The sequence below is a fragment of the Hyperolius riggenbachi genome, chromosome 10 (assembly GCF_040937935.1).
Source record: "Hyperolius riggenbachi isolate aHypRig1 chromosome 10, aHypRig1.pri, whole genome shotgun sequence".
In the NCBI taxonomy this organism is placed as follows: domain Eukaryota; kingdom Metazoa; phylum Chordata; class Amphibia; order Anura; family Hyperoliidae; genus Hyperolius; species Hyperolius riggenbachi.
In genome coordinates, this window is record NC_090655.1 from 268,910,137 (window position 1) to 268,932,038 (window position 21,902).

Here is a 21,902-nt window from a genome sequence, read left to right on the forward strand (position 1 = left end):
GTGCTCTCTCTCTCTCTCCAAGGGCTATCTTGCCCTATATTGCTTCACCTCGTACAATTCCCATCTGGCATCTGTGGCAGGGCAGAGGGGTAATTCCTCTGCACTCCACAGCTCCATCTGCCGGTGGGAATTTCCCTCTACAGGTGCATAGCACCATAGCTGGGTTCTGTTATTTTATACACTTGTGGAGGATTTCCGCAGTGTCAGCGCGCATCTTGTGCGCTGACCACGGAAATAATTCCCCAATCGTTACACTATGTCATCAGGAGGTAACCCAAATGCCCAGATTTGTGAGTCACCCTGCAATAAGGTTTTGATCAATGCAATTTTTTGTGCCTCGGTACCAGATGATCTGGACCTGACCTCAAAATATGACATACACCGATTGCGGAAATTACTGAAATCTGCACGGACCCCTGAAAACTTTTCAGGTAAAGGCATTTTTGGCTCAATGATAGGTGAAATGAGAGCCGGTGGAGGCACCTGCGGAACATTAGTGGGTATATTGATCTGAGCGACGGCATTAGATAGCTGCGTAATCTGTGTTTGCTGATTATTCAATTGCTCAGTAAGGCGATTAACCGCGGCAATAAGTGTCTGAATCTGTTCCTGCATAGCCTCCATGATATGTTATGGGCCTTGATAATGTCACGCTGATGCGTGATGAGATAACAGACACAGATAGTATACAATACAGGAATATATGGTCTAGATCGGTTCTTACTACAATACTATGTTATCATTTTCAGAACTAAGATCTGAGCTCAAACAACAAGAGACGTATGTGAGGAGTGAACAGCAGTCTGCAGAAGAGAAAGACAGGAGTGATCAGCAGTCTATGGAGGACGGGGACATGATGAGGAAAATTAAAGAGGAAGAAGAGACATATGTGAGGATTGATCAGCAGTCTATGGAGGAGGGTGACATGATGAGGGCAATTAAAGAGGAAGAAGAAGAGACATATGTGAGGCGTGATCAGCAGTCTATGGAGGAGGGTGACATGATGAGGGCAATTAAAGAGGAAGAAGAGACTTATGTGAGGAGTGATCAGCAGTCTATGGAGGAAGGTGACATGATGAGGACAATTAAAGAGGAAGAAGAGACTTATGTGAGGAGTGATCAGCAGTCTATGGAGGAGGGTGACATGATGAGGGCAATTAAAGAGGAAGAAGAAGAGACATATGTGAGGAATGATAAGCAGTCTATGGAGGAGGGTGACATGATGAGGGCAATTAAAGAGGAAGAAGAGACTTATGTGAGGAGTGATCAGCAGTCTATGGAGGAGGGTGACATGATGAGGGCAATTAAAAAGGAAGAAGAAGAGACATATGTGAGGAGTGAGCAGCAGTCTATGGAGGAGGGTGACATGAGGACAAATAAAGAGAAAGAAGAGGAGATGTATGTGAGGAGTGATCAGCGGTCTGCAGAGGAGGGTGACATGATGGGGACAACTATGGAGAAGGATCCTCTTACAGAGAGCAGAACAGGTGAGTGATCAGCATTAATATGTCTTTGGCTGCAGCTGATAGAGAATATAGTCACATGCACTGTTACACTGCACACCTCTCACCTTGCTGCTGTACTGTATGGGGAAGGCCTCTCCTTACACACAGAGATAATGGCTGCAGCTGATAGAGAATATAGTCACATGCACTGTTACACTGCACACCTCTCACCTTGCTGCTGTACTGTATGGGGAAGGCCCCTCCTTACACACATAGATAATGGATGCAGCTGATAGAGAATATAGTCACATGCACTGTTACACTGCACACCTCTCACCTTGCTGCTGTACTGTATGGGGAAGGCCTCTCCTTACACACAAAGATAATGGCTGCAGCTGATAGAGAATATAGTCACATGCACTGTTACACTGCACACCTCTCACCTTGCTGCTGTACTGTATGGGGAAGGCCTCTCCTTACACACAGAGATAATGGCTGCAGCTGATAGAGAATATAGTCACATGCACTGTTACACTGCACACCTCTCTCCTTGCTGCTGTACTGTATGGGGAAGGCCTCTCCTTACACACAGAGATAATGGCTGCAGCTGATAGAGAATATAGTCACATGCACTGTTACACTGCACACCTCTCACCTTGCTGCTGTACTGTATGGGGAAGGCCTCTCCTTACACACAGAGATAATGGCTGCAGCTGATAGAGAATATAGTCACATGCACTGTTACACTGCACACCTCTCTCCTTGCTGCTGTACTGTATGGGGAAGGCCTCTCCTTACACACAAAGATAATGGCTGCAGCTGATAGAGAATATAGTCACATGCACTGTTACACTGCACACCTCTCACCTTGCTGCTGTACTGTATGGGGAAGGCCTCTCCTTACACACAGAGATAATGGCTGCAGCTGATAGAGAATATAGTCACATGCACTGTTACACTGCACACCTCTCACCTTGCTGCTGTACTGTATGTGGAAGGCCTCTCCTTACACACAGAGATAATGGCTGCAGCTGATAGAGAATATATTCACATGCACTGTTACACTGCACACCTCTCACCTTGCTGCTGTACTGTATGTGGAAGGCCTCTCCTTACACACATAGATAATGGCTGCAGCTGATAGAGAATATAGTCACATGCACTGTTACACTGCACACCTCTCACCTTGCTGCTGTACTGTATGTGGAAGGCCTCTCCTTACACACAGAGATAATGGCTGCAGCTGATAGAGAATATAGTCACATGCACTGTTACACTGCACACCTCTCACCTTGCTGCTGTACTGTATGGGGAAGGCCCCTCCTTACACACATAGATAATGGATGCAGCTGATAGAGAATATAGTCACATGCACTGTTACACTGCACACCTCTCACCTTGCTGCTGTACTGTATGTGGAAGGCCCCTCCTTACACACAGATAATGGCTGCAGCTGATAGAGAATATAGTCACATGCACTGTTACACTGCACACCTCTCACCTTGCTGCTGTACTGTATGTGGAAGGCCTCTCCTTACACACAGAGATAATGGCTGCAGCTGATAGAGTATATAGTCACATGCACTGTTACACTGCACACCTCTCACCTTGCTGCTGTACTGTATGTGGAAGGCCTCTCCTTACACACAGATAATGGCTGCAGCTGATAGAGAATATAGTCACATGCACTGTTACACTGCACACCTCTCACCTTGCTGCTGTACTGTATGTGGAAGGCCTCTCCTTACACACAGAGATAATGGCTGCAGCTGATAGAGAATATAGTCACATGCACTGTTACACTGCACACCTCTCACCTTGCTGCTGTACTGTATGTGGAAGGCCTCTCCTTACACACAGAGATAATGGCTGCAGCTGATAGAGAATATAGTCACATGCACTGTTACACTGCACACCTCTCACCTTGCTGCTGTACTGTATGTAGAAGGCCTCTCTTTACACACAGAGATAATGGCTGCAGCTGATAGAGAATATAGTCACATGCACTGTTACACTGCACACCTCTCACCTTGCTGCTGTACTGTATGTGGAAGGCCTCTCCTTACACACAGAGATAATGGCTGCAGCTGATAGAGAATATAGTCACATGCACTGTTACACTGCACACCTCTCACCTTGCTGCTGTACTGTATGGGGAAGCCCTCTCCTTACACACAAAGGTAATGGCTGCAGCTGATAGAGAATATAGTCACATGCACTGTTACACTGCACACCTCTCACCTTGCTGCTGTACTGTATGGGGAAGGCCTCTCCTTACACACAGAGATAATGGCTGCAGCTGATAGAGAATATAGTCACATGCACTGTTACACTGCACACCTCTCACCTTGCTGCTGTACTGTATGGGGAAGGCCTCTCCTTACACACAGAGATAATGGCTGCAGCTGATAGAGAATATAGTCACATGCACTGTTACACTGCACACCTCTCACCTTGCTGCTGTACTGTATGGGGAAGGCCTCTCCTTACACACAGAGATAATGGCTGCAGCTGATAGAGAATATAGTCACATGCACTGTTACACTGCACACCTCTCACCTTGCTGCTGTACTGTATGGGGAAGGCCTCTCCTTACACACAGAGATAATGGCTGCAGCTGATAGAGAATATAGTCACATGCACTGTTACACTGCACACCTCTCACCTTGCTGCTGTACTGTATGTGGAAGGCCTCTCCTTACACACAGAGATAATGGCTGCAGCTGATAGAGAATATAGTCACATGCACTGTTACACTGCACACCTCTCACCTTGCTGCTGTACTGTATGGGGAAGGCCTCTCCTTACACACAGAGATAATGGCTGCAGCTGATAGAGAATATAGTCACATGCACTGTTACACTGCACACCTCTCACCTTGCTGCTGTACTGTATGTGGAAGGCCTCTCCTTACACACAGAGATAATGGATGCAGCTGATAGAGAATATAGTCACATGCACTGTTACACTGCACACCTCTCACCTTGCTGCTGTACTGTATGGGGAAGGCCTCTCCTTACACACAGAGATAATGGCTGCAGCTGATAGAGAATATAGTCACATGCACTGTTACACTGCACACCTCTCACCTTGCTGCTGTACTGTATGTGGAAGGCCTCTCCTTACACACAGAGATAATGGCTGCAGCTGATAGAGAATATAGTCACATGCACTGTTACACTGCACACCTCTCACCTTGCTGCTGTACTGTATGTGGAAGGCCTCTCCTTACACACATAGATAATGGCTGCAGCTGATAGAGAATATAGTCACAGGCACTGTTACACTGCACACCTCTCACCTTGCTGCTGTACTGTATGGGGAAGGCCTCTCCCAACACACAAAGATAATGGCTGCAGCTGATAGAGAATATAGTCACATGCACTGTTACACTGCACACCTCTCACCTTGCTGCTGTACTGTATGTGGAAGGCCTCTCCTTACACACATAGATAATGGCTGCAGCTGATAGAGAATATAGTCACATGCACTGTTACACTGCACACCTCTCACCTTGCTGCTGTACTGTATGGGGAAGGCCTCTCCTTACACACATAGATAATGGCTGCAGCTGATAGAGAATATAGTCACATACACTGTTACACTGCACACCTCTCACCTTGCTGCTGTACTGTATGGGGAAGGCCTCTCCTTACACACAAAGATAATGGCTGCAGCTGATAGAGAATATAGTCACATGCACTGTTACACTGCACACCTCTCACCTGGCTGCTGTACTGTATGGGGAAGGCCTCTCCTTACACACAGAGATAATGGCTGCAGCTGATAGAGAATATAGTCACATGCACTGTTACACTGCACACCTCTCACCTTGCTGCTGTACTGTATGGGGAAGGCCTCTCCTTACACACACAGATAATGGCTGCAGCTGATAGAGAATATAGTCACATGCACTGTTACACTGCACACCTCTCACCTTGCTGCTGTACTGTATGGGGAAGGCCTCTCCTTACACACAGAGATAATGGCTGCAGCTGATAGAGAATATAGGCACATGCACTGTTACACTGCACACCTCTCACCTGGCTGCTGTACTGTATGTGGAAGGCCTCTCCTTACACACAGCGATAATGGCTGCAGCTGATAGAGAATATAGTCACATGCACTGTTACACTGCACACCTCTCACCTTGCTGCTGTACTGTATGTGGAAGGCCTCTCCTTACACACAGAGATAATGGCTGCAGCTGATAGAGAATATAGTCACATGCACTGTTACACTGCACACCTCTCACCTTGCTGCTGTACTGTATGGGGAAGGCCTCTCCTTACACACAGAGATAATGGCTGCAGCTGATAGAGAATATAGTCACATGCACTGTTACACTGCACACCTCTCACCTTGCTGCTGTACTGTATGTGGAAGGCCTCTCCTTACACACAGAGATAATGGCTGCAGCTGATGGAGAATATAGTCACATGCACTGTTACACTGCACACCTCTCACCTTGCTGTTGTACTGTATGGGGAAGGCCTCTTCTTACACACAGAGATAATGGCTGCAGCTGATAGAGAATATAGTCGCATGCACTGTTACACTGCACACCTCTCACCTTGCTGCTGTACTGTATGGGGAAGGCCTCTCCTTACACACAGAGATAATGGCTGCAGCTGATAGAGAATATAGTCACATGCACTGTTACACTGCACACCTCTCTCCTTGCTGCTGTACTGTATGGGGAAGGCCTCTCCTTACACACAGAGATAATGGCTGCAGCTGATAGAGAATATAGTCACATGCACTGTTACACTGCACACCTCTCACCTTGCTGCTGTACTGTATGGGGAAGCCCTCTCCTTACACACAAAGGTAATGGCTGCAGCTGATAGAGAATATAGTCACATGCACTGTTACACTGCACACCTCTCACCTTGCTGCTGTACTGTATGGGGAAGGCCTCTCCTTACACACAGAGATAATGGCTGCAGCTGATAGAGAATATAGTCACATGCACTGTTACACTGCACACCTCTCACCTTGCTGCTGTACTGTATGGGGAAGGCCTCTCCTTACACACAGAGATAATGGCTGCAGCTGATAGAGAATATAGTCACATGCACTGTTACACTGCACACCTCTCACCTTGCTGCTGTACTGTATGGGGAAGGCCTCTCCTTACACACACAGATAATGGCTGCAGCTGATAGAGAATATAGTCACATGCACTGTTACACTGCACACCTCTCACCTTGCTGCTGTACTGTATGGGGAAGGCCTCTCCTTACACACACAGATAATGGCTGCAGCTGATAGAGAATATAGTCACATGCACTGTTACACTGCACACCTCTCACCTTGCTGCTGTACTGTATGTGGAAGGCCTCTCCTTACACACAGAGATAATGGCTGCAGCTGATAGAGAATATAGTCACATGCACTGTTACACTGCACACCTCTCACCTGGCTGCTGTACTGTATGTGGAAGGCCTCTCCTTACACACAGAGATAATGGCTGCAGCTGATAGAGAATATAGTCACATGCACTGTTACACTGCACACCTCTCACCTTGCTGCTGTACTGTATGTGGAAGGCCTCTCCTTACACACAGAGATAATGGCTGCAGCTGATAGAGAATATAGTCACATGCACTGTTACACTGCACACCTCTCACCTTGCTGCTGTACTGTATGGGGAAGGCCTCTCCTTACACACAGAGATAATGGCTGCAGCTGATAGAGAATATAGTCACATGCACTGTTACACTACACACCTCTCACCTTGCTGCTGTACTGTATGGGGAAGGCCTCTCCTTACACACAGAGATAATGGCTGCAGCTGATAGAGAATATAGTCACATGCACTGTTACACTGCACACCTCTCACCTTGCTGTTGTACTGTATGGGGAAGGCCTCTCCTTACACACAGAGATAATGGCTGCAGCTGATAGAGAATATAGTCACATGCACTGTTACACTGCACACCTCTCACCTTGCTGCTGTACTGTATGGGGAAGGCCTCTCCTTACACACAGAGATAATGGCTGCAGCTGATAGAGAATATAGTCACATGCACTGTTACACTGCACACCTCTCTCCTTGCTGCTGTACTGTATGGGGAAGGCCTCTCCTTACACACAGAGATAATGGCTGCAGCTGATAGAGAATATAGTCACATGCACTGTTACACTGCACACCTCTCACCTTGCTGCTGTACTGTATGTGGAAGGCCTCTCCTTACACACAGAGATAATGGCTGCAGCTGATAGAGAATATAGTCACATGCACTGTTACACTGCACACCTCTCACCTTGCTGCTGTACTGTATGGGGAAGGCCTCTCCTTACACACAGAGATAATGGCTGCAGCTGATAGAGAATATAGTCACATGCACTGTTACACTGCACACCTCTCACCTTGCTGCTGTACTGTATGTGGAAGGCCTCTCCTTACACACAGAGATAATGGATGCAGCTGATAGAGAATATAGTCACATGCACTGTTACACTGCACACCTCTCACCTTGCTGCTGTACTGTATGGGGAAGGCCTCTCCTTACACACAAAGATAATGGCTGCAGCTGATAGAGAATATAGTCACATGCACTGTTACACTGCACACCTCTCACCTTGCTGCTGTACTGTATGGGGAAGGCCTCTCCTTACACACAGAGATAATGGCTGCAGCTGATAGAGAATATAGTCACATGCACTGTTACACTGCACACCTCTCACCTTGCTGCTGTACTGTATGTGGAAGGCCTCTCCTTACACACAGAGATAATGGCTGCAGCTGATAGAGAATATAGTCACATGCACTGTTACACTGCACACCTCTCACCTTGCTGCTGTACTGTATGTGGAAGGCCTCTCCTTACACACATAGATAATGGCTGCAGCTGATAGAGAATATAGTCACAGGCACTGTTACACTGCACACCTCTCACCTTGCTGCTGTACTGTATGGGGAAGGCCTCTCCCAACACACAAAGATAATGGCTGCAGCTGATAGAGAATATAGTCACATGCACTGTTACACTGCACACCTCTCACCTTGCTGCTGTACTGTATGTGGAAGGCCTCTCCTTACACACATAGATAATGGCTGCAGCTGATAGAGAATATAGTCACATGCACTGTTACACTGCACACCTCTCACCTTGCTGCTGTACTGTATGGGGAAGGCCTCTCCTTACACACATAGATAATGGCTGCAGCTGATAGAGAATATAGTCACATGCACTGTTACACTGCACACCTCTCACCTTGCTGCTGTACTGTATGGGGAAGGCCTCTCCTTACACACAAAGATAATGGCTGCAGCTGATAGAGAATATAGTCACATGCACTGTTACACTGCACACCTCTCACCTGGCTGCTGTACTGTATGGGGAAGGCCTCTCCTTACACACAGAGATAATGGCTGCAGCTGATAGAGAATATAGTCACATGCACTGTTACACTGCACACCTCTCACCTTGCTGCTGTACTGTATGGGGAAGGCCTCTCCTTACACACACAGATAATGGCTGCAGCTGATAGAGAATATAGTCACATGCACTGTTACACTGCACACCTCTCACCTTGCTGCTGTACTGTATGGGGAAGGCCTCTCCTTACACACAGAGATAATGGCTGCAGCTGATAGAGAATATAGGCACATGCACTGTTACACTGCACACCTCTCACCTGGCTGCTGTACTGTATGTGGAAGGCCTCTCCTTACACACAGCGATAATGGCTGCAGCTGATAGAGAATATAGTCACATGCACTGTTACACTGCACACCTCTCACCTTGCTGCTGTACTGTATGTGGAAGGCCTCTCCTTACACACAGAGATAATGGCTGCAGCTGATAGAGAATATAGTCACATGCACTGTTACACTGCACACCTCTCACCTTGCTGTTGTACTGTATGGGGAAGGCCTCTCCTTACACACAGAGATAATGGCTGCAGCTGATAGAGAATATAGTCACATGCACTGTTACACTGCACACCTCTCACCTTGCTGCTGTACTGTATGGGGAAGGCCTCTCCTTACACACAGAGATAATGGCTGCAGCTGATAGAGAATATAGTCACATGCACTGTTACACTGCACACCTCTCTCCTTGCTGCTGTACTGTATGGGGAAGGCCTCTCCTTACACACAGAGATAATGGCTGCAGCTGATAGAGAATATAGTCACATGCACTGTTACACTGCACACCTCTCACCTGGCTGCTGTACTGTATGGGGAAGGCCTCTCCTTACACACAGAGATAATGGCTGCAGCTGATAGAGAATATAGTCACATGCACTGTTACACTGCACACCTCTCACCTTGCTGCTGTACTGTATGTGGAAGGCCTCTCCTTACACACAGAGATAATGGATGCAGCTGATAGAGAATATAGTCACATGCACTGTTACACTGCACACCTCTCACCTTGCTGCTGTACTGTATGGGGAAGGCCTCTCCTTACATACAAAGATAATGGCTGCAGCTGATAGAGAATATAGTCACATGCACTGTTACACTGCACACCTCTCACCTTGCTGCTGTACTGTATGTGGAAGGCCTCTCCTTACACACATAGATAATGGCTGCAGCTGATAGAGAATATAGTCACATGCACTGTTACACTGCACACCTCTCACCTTGCTGCTGTACTGTATGTGGAAGGCCTCTCCTTACACACATAGATAATGGCTGCAGCTGATAGAGAATATAGTCACATGCACTGTTACACTGCACACCTCTCACCTTGCTGCTGTACTGTATGTGGAAGACCTCTCCTTACACACATAGATAATGGCTGCAGCTGATAGAGAATATAGTCACAGGCACTGTTACACTGCACACCTCTCACCTTGCTGCTGTACTGTATGGGGAAGGCCTCTCCCAACACACAAAGATAATGGCTGCAGCTGATAGAGAATATAGTCACATGCACTGTTACACTGCACACCTCTCACCTTGCTGCTGTACTGTATGTGGAAGGCCTCTCCTTACACACAGAGATAATGGATGCAGCTGATAGAGAATATAGTCACATGCACTGTTACACTGCACACCTCTCACCTTGCTGCTGTACTGTATGGGGAAGGCCTCTCCTTACACACAAAGATAATGGCTGCAGCTGATAGAGAATATAGTCACATGCACTGTTACACTGCACACCTCTCACCTTGCTGCTGTACTGTATGGGGAAGGCCTCTCCTTACACACAGAGATAATGGCTGCAGCTGATAGAGAATATAGTCACATGCACTGTTACACTGCACACCTCTCACCTTGCTGCTGTACTGTATGTGGAAGGCCTCTCCTTACACACATAGATAATGGCTGCAGCTGATAGAGAATATAGTCACATGCACTGTTACACTGCACACCTCTCACCTTGCTGCTGTACTGTATGGGGAAGGCCTCTCCCAACACACAAAGATAATGGCTGCAGCTGATAGAGAATATAGTCACATGCACTGTTACACTGCACACCTCTCACCTTGCTGCTGTACTGTATGTGGAAGGCCTCTCCTTACACACATAGATAATGGCTGCAGCTGATAGAGAATATAGTCACATGCACTGTTACACTGCACACCTCTCACCTTGCTGCTGTACTGTATGTGGAAGGCCTCTCCTTACACACATAGATAATGGCTGCAGCTGATAGAGAATATAGTCACATGCACTGTTACACTGCACACCTCTCACCTTGCTGCTGTACTGTATGGGGAAGGCCTCTCCTTACACACAAAGATAATGGCTGCAGCCGATAGAGAATATAGTCACATGCACTGTTACACTGCACACCTCTCACCTTGCTGCTGTACTGTATGTGGAAGGCCTCTCCTTACACACATAGATAATGGCTGCAGCTGATAGAGAATATAGTCACATGCACTGTTACACTGCACACCTCTCACCTTGCTGCTGTACTGTATGTGGAAGGCCTCTCCTTACACACAGAGATAATGGCTGCAGCTGATAGAGAATATAGTCACTTGCACTGTTACACTGCACACCTCTCACCTTGCTGCTGTACTGTATGTGGAAGGCCTCTCCTTACACACATAGATAATGGCTGCAGCTGATAGAGAATATAGTCACAGGCACTGTTACACTGCACACCTCTCACCTTGCTGCTGTACTGTATGGGGAAGGCCTCTCCCAACACACAAAGATAATGGCTGCAGCTGATAGAGAATATAGTCACATGCACTGTTACACTGCACACCTCTCACCTTGCTGCTGTACTGTATGTGGAAGGCCTCTCCTTACACACATAGATAATGGCTGCAGCTGATAGAGAATATAGTCACATGCACTGTTACACTGCACACCTCTCACCTTGCTGCTGTACTGTATGTGGAAGGCCTCTCCTTACACACAGAGATAATGGCTGCAGCTGATAGAGAATATAGTCACATGCACTGTTACACTGCACACCTCTCACCTTGCTGCTGTACTGTATGTGGAAGGCCTCTCCTTACACACATAGATAATGGCTGCAGCTGATAGAGAATATAGTCACAGGCACTGTTACACTGCACACCTCTCACCTTGCTGCTGTACTGTATGGGGAAGGCCTCTCCCAACACACAAAGATAATGGCTGCAGCTGATAGAGAATATAGTCACATGCACTGTTAGACTGCACACCTCTCACCTTGCTGCTGTACTGTATGGGGAAGGCCTCTCCTTACACACATAGATAATGGCTGCAGCTGATAGAGAATATAGTCACATGCACTGTTACACTGCACACCTCTCACCTTGCTGCTGTACTGTATGGGGAAGGCCTCTCCTTACACACAAAGATAATGGCTGCAGCTGATAGAGAATATAGTCACATGCACTGTTACACTGCACACCTCTCACCTGGCTGCTGTACTGTATGGGGAAGGCCTCTCCTTACACACAGAGATAATGGCTGCAGCTGATAGAGAATATAGTCACATGCACTGTTACACTGCACACCTCTCACCTTGCTGCTGTACTGTATGGGGAAGGCCTCTCCTTACACACACAGATAATGGCTGCAGCTGATAGAGAATATAGTCACATGCACTGTTACACTGCACACCTCTCACCTTGCTGCTGTACTGTATGGGGAAGGCCTCTCCTTACACACAGAGATAATGGCTGCAGCTGATAGAGAATATAGGCACATGCACTGTTACACTGCACACCTCTCACCTGGCTGCTGTACTGTATGTGGAAGGCCTCTCCTTACACACAGCGATAATGGCTGCAGCTGATAGAGAATATAGTCACATGCACTGTTACACTGCACACCTCTCACCTTGCTGCTGTACTGTATGTGGAAGGCCTCTCCTTACACACAGAGATAATGGCTGCAGCTGATAGAGAATATAGTCACATGCACTGTTACACTGCACACCTCTCACCTTGCTGTTGTACTGTATGGGGAAGGCCTCTCCTTACACACAGAGATAATGGCTGCAGCTGATAGAGAATATAGTCACATGCACTGTTACACTGCACACCTCTCACCTTGCTGCTGTACTGTATGGGGAAGGCCTCTCCTTACACACAGAGATAATGGCTGCAGCTGATAGAGAATATAGTCACATGCACTGTTACACTGCACACCTCTCTCCTTGCTGCTGTACTGTATGGGGAAGGCCTCTCCTTACACACAGAGATAATGGCTGCAGCTGATAGAGAATATAGTCACATGCACTGTTACACTGCACACCTCTCACCTGGCTGCTGTACTGTATGGGGAAGGCCTCTCCTTACACACAGAGATAATGGCTGCAGCTGATAGAGAATATAGTCACATGCACTGTTACACTGCACACCTCTCACCTTGCTGCTGTACTGTATGTGGAAGGCCTCTCCTTACACACAGAGATAATGGATGCAGCTGATAGAGAATATAGTCACATGCACTGTTACACTGCACACCTCTCACCTTGCTGCTGTACTGTATGGGGAAGGCCTCTCCTTACATACAAAGATAATGGCTGCAGCTGATAGAGAATATAGTCACATGCACTGTTACACTGCACACCTCTCACCTTGCTGCTGTACTATATGTGGAAGGCCTCTCCTTACACACATAGATAATGGCTGCAGCTGATAGAGAATATAGTCACATGCACTGTTACACTGCACACCTCTCACCTTGCTGCTGTACTGTATGTGGAAGGCCTCTCCTTACACACATAGATAATGGCTGCAGCTGATAGAGAATATAGTCACATGCACTGTTACACTGCACACCTCTCACCTTGCTGCTGTACTGTATGTGGAAGGCCTCTCCTTACACACATAGATAATGGCTGCAGCTGATAGAGAATATAGTCACAGGCACTGTTACACTGCACACCTCTCACCTTGCTGCTGTACTGTATGGGGAAGGCCTCTCCCAACACACAAAGATAATGGCTGCAGCTGATAGAGAATATAGTCACATGCACTGTTACACTGCACACCTCTCACCTTGCTGCTGTACTGTATGTGGAAGGCCTCTCCTTACACACAGAGATAATGGATGCAGCTGATAGAGAATATAGTCACATGCACTGTTACACTGCACACCTCTCACCTTGCTGCTGTACTGTATGGGGAAGGCCTCTCCTTACACACAAAGATAATGGCTGCAGCTGATAGAGAATATAGTCACATGCACTGTTACACTGCACACCTCTCACCTTGCTGCTGTACTGTATGTGGAAGGCCTCTCCTTACACACAGAGATAATGGCTGCAGCTGATAGAGAATATAGTCACATGCACTGTTACACTGCACACCTCTCACCTTGCTGCTGTACTGTATGTGGAAGGCCTCTCCTTACACACAGAGATAATGGCTGCAGCTGATAGAGAATATAGTCACATGCACTGTTACACTGCACACCTCTCACCTTGCTGCTGTACTGTATGGGGAAGGCCTCTCCTTACACACATAGATAATGGCTGCAGCTGATAGAGAATATAGTCACATGCACTGTTACACTGCACACCTCTCACCTTGCTGCTGTACTGTATGGGGAAGGCCTCTCCCAACACACAAAGATAATGGCTGCAGCTGATAGAGAATATAGTCACATGCACTGTTACACTGCACACCTCTCACCTTGCTGCTGTACTGTATGTGGAAGGCCTCTCCTTACACACATAGATAATGGCTGCAGCTGATAGAGAATATAGTCACATGCACTGTTACACTGCACACCTCTCACCTTGCTGCTGTACTGTATGTGGAAGGCCTCTCCTTACACACATAGATAATGGCTGCAGCTGATAGAGAATATAGTCACATGCACTGTTACACTGCACACCTCTCACCTTGCTGCTGTACTGTATGGGGAAGGCCTCTCCTTACACACAAAGATAATGGCTGCAGCCGATAGAGAATATAGTCACATGCACTGTTACACTGCACACCTCTCACCTTGCTGCTGTACTGTATGTGGAAGGCCTCTCCTTACACACATAGATAATGGCTGCAGCTGATAGAGAATATAGTCACATGCACTGTTACACTGCACACCTCTCACCTTGCTGCTGTACTGTATGTGGAAGGCCTCTCCTTACACACAGAGATAATGGCTGCAGCTGATAGAGAATATAGTCACATGCACTGTTACACTGCACACCTCTCACCTTGCTGCTGTACTGTATGTGGAAGGCCTCTCCTTACACACATAGATAATGGCTGCAGCTGATAGAGAATATAGTCACAGGCACTGTTACACTGCACACCTCTCACCTTGCTGCTGTACTGTATGGGGAAGGCCTCTCCCAACACACAAAGATAATGGCTGCAGCTGATAGAGAATATAGTCACATGCACTGTTACACTGCACACCTCTCACCTTGCTGCTGTACTGTATGTGGAAGGCCTCTCCTTACACACATAGATAATGGCTGCAGCTGATAGAGAATATAGTCACATGCACTGTTACACTGCACACCTCTCACCTTGCTGCTGTACTGTATGTGGAAGGCCTCTCCTTACACACAGAGATAATGGCTGCAGCTGATAGAGAATATAGTCACATGCACTGTTACACTGCACACCTCTCACCTTGCTGCTGTACTGTATGTGGAAGGCCTCTCCTTACACACATAGATAATGGCTGCAGCTGATAGAGAATATAGTCACAGGCACTGTTACACTGCACACCTCTCACCTTGCTGCTGTACTGTATGGGGAAGGCCTCTCCCAACACACAAAGATAATGGCTGCAGCTGATAGAGAATATAGTCACATGCACTGTTACACTGCACACCTCTCACCTTGCTGCTGTACTGTATGTGGAAGGCCTCTCCTTACACACATAGATAATGGCTGCAGCTGATAGAGAATATAGTCACATGCACTGTTACACTGCACACCTCTCACCTTGCTGCTGTACTGTATGTGGAAGGCCTCTCCTTACACACATAGATAATGGCTGCAGCTGATAGAGAATATAGTCACATGCACTGTTACACTGCACACCTCTCACCTTGCTGCTGTACTGTATGTGGAAGGCCTCTCCTTACACACAGAGATAATGGCTGCAGCTGATAGAGAATATAGTCACATGCACTGTTACACTGCACACCTCTCACCTTGCTGCTGTACTGTATGTGGACGGCCTCTCCTTACACACAGAGATAATGGATGCAGCTGATAGAGAATATAGTCACATGCACTGTTACACTGCACACCTCTCACCTTGCTGCTGTACTGTATGGGGAAGGCCTCTCCTTACACACAAAGATAATGGCTGCAGCTGATAGAGAATATAGTCACATGCACTGTTACACTGCACACCTCTCACCTTGCTGCTGTACTGTATGGGGAAGGCCTCTCCTTACACACAGAGATAATGGCTGCAGCTGATAGAGAATATAGTCACATGCACTGTTACACTGCACACCTCTCACCTTGCTGCTGTACTGTATGGGGAAGGCCTCTCCTTACACACAGAGATACTGGCTGCAGCTGATAGAGAATATAGTCACATGCACTGTTACACTGCACACCTCTCACCTTGCTGCTGTACTGTATGTGGAAGGCCTCTCCTTACACACAGAGATAATGGCTGCAGCTGATAGAGAATATAGTCACATGCACTGTTACACTGCACACCTCTCACCTTGCTGCTGTACTGTATGTGGAAGGCCTCTCCTTACACACATAGATAATGGCTGCAGCTGATAGAGAATATAGTCACATGCACTGTTACACTGCACACCTCTCACCTTGCTGCTGTACTGTATGGGGAAGGCCTCTCCCAACACACAAAGATAATGGCTGCAGCTGATAGAGAATATAGTCACATGCACTGTTACACTGCACACCTCTCACCTTGCTGCTGTACTGTATGGGGAAGGCCTCTCCTTACACACAAAGATAATGGCTGCAGCCGATAGAGAATATAGTCACATGCACTGTTACACTGCACACCTCTCACCTTGCTGCTGTACTGTATGTGGAAGGCCTCTCCTTACACACATAGATAATGGCTGCAGCTGATAGAGAATATAGTCACATGCACTGTTACACTGCACACCTCTCACCTTGCTGCTGTACTGTATGTGGAAGGCCTCTCCTTACACACAGAGATAATGGCTGCAGCTGATAGAGAATATAGTCACATGCACTGTTACACTGCACACCTCTCACCTTGCTGCTGTACTGTATGTGGAAGGCCTCTCCTTACACACATAGATAATGGCTGCAGCTGATAGAGAATATAGTCACAGGCACTGTTACACTGCACACCTCTCACCTTGCTGCTGTACTGTATGGGGAAGGCCTCTCCCAACACACAAAGATAATGGCTGCAGCTGATAGAGAATATAGTCACATGCACTGTTACACTGCACACCTCTCACCTTGCTGCTGTACTGTATGTGGAAGGCCTCTCCTTACACACATAGATAATGGCTGCAGCTGATAGAGAATATAGTCACATGCACTGTTACACTGCACACCTCTCACCTTGCTGCTGTACTGTGTGTGGAAGGCCTCTCCTTACACACATAGATAATGGCTGCAGCTGATAGAGAATATAGTCACATGCACTGTTACACTGCACACCTCTCACCTTGCTGCTGTACTGTATGTGGAAGGCCTCTCCTTACACACAGAGATAATGGCTACAGCTGATAGAGAATATAGTCACATGCACTGTTACACTGCACACCTCTCACCTTGCTGCTGTACTGTATGGGGAAGGCCTCTCCTTACACACAGAGATAATGGCTGCAGCTGATAGAGAATATAGTCACATGCACTGTTACACTGCACACCTCTCACCTTGCTGCTGTACTGTATGTGGAAGGCCTCTCCTTACACACAGAGATAATAGCTGCAGCTGATAGAGAATATAGTCACAGGCACTGTTACACTGCACACCTCTCACCTTGCTGCTGTACTGTATGGGGAAGGCCTCTCCCAACACACAAAGATAATGGCTGCAGCTGATAGAGAATATAGTCACATGCACTGTTACACTGCACACCTCTCACCTTGCTGCTGTACTGTATGTGGAAGGCCTCTCCTTACACACATAGATAATGGCTGCAGCTGATAGAGAATATAGTCACATGCACTGTTACACTGCACACCTCTCACCTTGCTGCTGTACTGTATGTGGAAGGCCTCTCCTTACACACATAGATAATGGCTGCAGCTGATAGAGAATATAGTCACATGCACTGTTACACTGCACACCTCTCACCTTGCTGCTGTACTGTATGTGGAAGGCCTCTCCTTACACACAGAGATAATGGCTGCAGCTGATAGAGAATATAGTCACATGCACTGTTACACTGCACACCTCTCACCTTGCTGCTGTACTGTATGTGGAAGGCCTCTCCTTACACACAGAGATAATGGCTGCAGCTGATAGAGAATATAGTCACAGGCACTGTTACACTGCACACCTCTCACCTTGCTGCTGTACTGTATGGGGAAGGCCTCTCCCAACACACAAAGATAATGGCTGCAGCTGATAGAGAATATAGTCACATGCACTGTTACACTGCACACCTCTCACCTTGCTGCTGTACTGTATGTGGAAGGCCTCTCCTTACACACATAGATAATGGCTGCAGCTGATAGAGAATATAGTCACATGCACTGTTACACTGCACACCTCTCACCTTGCTGCTGTACTGTATGTGGAAGGCCTCTCCTTACACACATAGATAATGGCTGCAGCTGATAGAGAATATAGTCACATGCACTGTTACACTGCACACCTCTCACCTTGCTGCTGTACTGTATGTGGAAGGCCTCTCCTTACACACAGAGATAATGGCTACAGCTGATAGAGAATATAGTCACATGCACTGTTACACTGCACACCTCTCACCTTGCTGCTGTACTGTATGGGGAAGGCCTCTCCTTACACACAAAGATAATGGCTGCAGCTGATAGAGAATATAGTCACATGCACTGTTACACTGCACACCTCTCACCTTGCTGCTGTACTGTATGGGGAAGGCCTCTCCTTACACACAGAGATAATGGCTGCAGCTGATAGAGAATATAGTCACATGCACTGTTACACTGCACACCTCTCACCTTGCTGCTGTACTGTATGTGGAAGGCCTCTCCTTACACACAGAGATAATGGCTGCAGCTGATAGAGAATATAGTCACATGCACTGTTACACTGCACACCTCTCACCTTGCTGCTGTACTGTATGTGGAAGGCCTCTCCTTACACACAGAGATAATGGCTGCAGCTGATAGAGAATATAGTCACAGGCACTGTTACACTGCACACCTCTCACCTTGCTGCTGTACTGTATGGGGAAGGCCTCTCCCAACACACAAAGATAATGGCTGCAGCTGATAGAGAATATAGTCACATGCACTGTTACACTGCACACCTCTCACCTTGCTGCTGTACTGTATGTGGAAGGCCTCTCCTTACACACATAGATAATGGCTGCAGCTGATAGAGAATATAGTCACATGCACTGTTACACTGCACACCTCTCACCTTGCTGCTGTACTGTATGTGGAAGGCCTCTCCTTACACACATAGATAATGGCTGCAGCTGATAGAGAATATAGTCACATGCACTGTTACACTGCACACCTCTCACCTTGCTGCTGTACTGTATGTGGAAGGCCTCTCCTTACACACAGAGATAATGGCTGCAGCTGATAGAGAATATAGTCACATGCACTGTTACACTGCACACCTCTCACCTTGCTGCTGTACTGTATGTGGAAGGCCTCTACTTACACACAGAGATAATGGATGCAGCTGATAGAGAATATAGTCACATGCACTGTTACACTGCACACCTCTCACCTTGCTGCTGTACTGTATGGGGAAGGCCTCTCCTTACACACAAAGATAATGGCTGCAGCTGATAGAGAATATAGTCACATGCACTGTTACACTGCACACCTCTCACCTTGCTGCTGTACTGTATGGGGAAGGCCTCTCCTTACACACAGAGATAATGGCTGCAGCTGATAGAGAATATAGTCACATGCACTGTTACACTGCACACCTCTCACCTTGCTGCTGTACTGTATGTGGAAGGCCTCTCCTTACACACAGAGATAATGGCTGCAGCTGATAGAGAATATAGTCACATGCACTGTTACACTGCACACCTCTCACCTTGCTGCTGTACTGTATGTGGAAGGCCTCTCCTTACACACATAGATAATGCCTGCAGCTGATAGAGAATATAGTCACAGGCACTGTTACACTGCACACCTCTCACCTTGCTGCTGTACTTTATGGGGAAGGCCTCTCCCAACACACAAAGATAATGGCTGCAGCTGATAGAGAATATAGTCACATGCACTGTTACACTGCACACCTCTCACCTTGCTGCTGTACTGTATGGGGAAGGCCTCTCCTTACACACAGAGATAATGGCTGCAGCTGATAGAGAATATAGTCACATGCACTGTTACACTGCACACCTCTCACCTTGCTGCTGTACTGTATGTGGAAGGCCTCTCCTTACACACATAGATAATGGCTGCAGCTGATAGAGAATATAGTCACATGCACTGTTACACTGCACACCTCTCACCTTGCTGCTGTACTGTATGGGGAAGGCCTCTCCTTACACACAAAGATAATGGCTGCAGCCGATAGAGAATATAGTCACATGCACTGTTACACTGCACACCTCTCACCTTGCTGCTGTACTGTATGTGGAAGGCCTCTCCTTACACACATAGATAATGGCTGCAGCTGATAGAGAATATAGTCACATGCACTGTTACACTGCACACCTCTCACCTTGCTGCTGTACTGTATGTGGAAGGCCTCTCCTTACACACATAGATAATGGCTGCAGCTGATAGAGAATATAGTCACAGGCACTGTTACACTGCACACCTCTCACCTTGCTGCTGTACTGTATGGGGAAGGCCTCTCCTTACACACACAGATAATGGCTGCAGCTGATAGAGAATATAGTCACATGCACTGTTACACTGCACACCTCTCACCTTGCTGCTGTACTGTATGTGGAAGGCCTCTCCTTACACACATAGATAATGGCTGCAGCTGATAGAGAATATAGTCACATGCACTGTTACACTGCACACCTCTCACCTTGCTGCTGTACTGTATGTGGAAGGCCTCTCCTTACACACAGAGATAATGGCTACAGCTGATAGAGAATATAGTCACATGCACTGTTACACTGCACACCTCTCACCTTGCTGCTGTACTGTATGGGGAAGGCCTCTCCTTACACACAGAGATAATGGCTGCAGCTGATAGAGAATATAGTCACATGCACTGTTACACTGCACACCTCTCACCTTGCTGCTGTACTGTATGGGGAAGGCCTCTCCTTACACACAGAGATAATGGCTACAGCTGATAGAGAATATAGTCACATGCACTGTTACACTGCACACCTCTCACCTGGCTGCTGTACTGTATGTGGAAGGCCTCTCCTTACACACAGAGATAATGGCTGCAGCTGATAGAGAATATAGTCACATGCACTGTTACACTGCACACCTCTCACCTTGCTGCTGTACTGTATGTGGAAGGCCTCTCCTTACACACAAAGATAATGGCTGCAGCTGATAGAGAATATAGTCACATGCACTGTTACACTGCACACCTCTCACCTTGCTGCTGTACTGTATGTGGAAGGCCTCTCCTTACACACAGAGATAATGGCTGCAGCTGATAGAGAATATAGTCACATGCACTGTTACACTGCACACCTCTCACCTTGCTGCTGTACTGTATGTGGAAGGCCTCTCCTTACACACATAGATAATGGCTGCAGCTGATAGAGAATATAGTCACATGCACTGTTACACTGCACACCTCTCACCTTGCTGCTGTACTGTATGTGGAAGGCCTCTCCTTACACACAGAGATAATGGCTGCAGCTGATAGAGAATATAGTCACATGCACTGTTACACTGCACACCTCTCACCTTGCTGCTGTACTGTATGTGGAAGGCCTCTCCTTACACACAGAGATAATGACTGCAGCTGATAGAGAATATAGTCACATGCACTGTTAC

General features: G+C 47.2%; 1 protein-coding gene across 1 annotated transcript in view; it reads left to right on the forward strand.

The window, feature by feature from the left end:
- The window catches only part of LOC137537187 (golgin subfamily A member 6-like protein 7), a 29,237-nt gene that overhangs the window by 4,910 nt on the left and 2,425 nt on the right, over positions 1-21,902 (forward strand). The window contains exon 2 of the mRNA XM_068259299.1: positions 750-1,487. Within this exon, the coding sequence (XP_068115400.1) occupies positions 750-1,487 (738 nt within the window). The remainder of the gene's footprint in view (positions 1-749; positions 1,488-21,902) is intronic.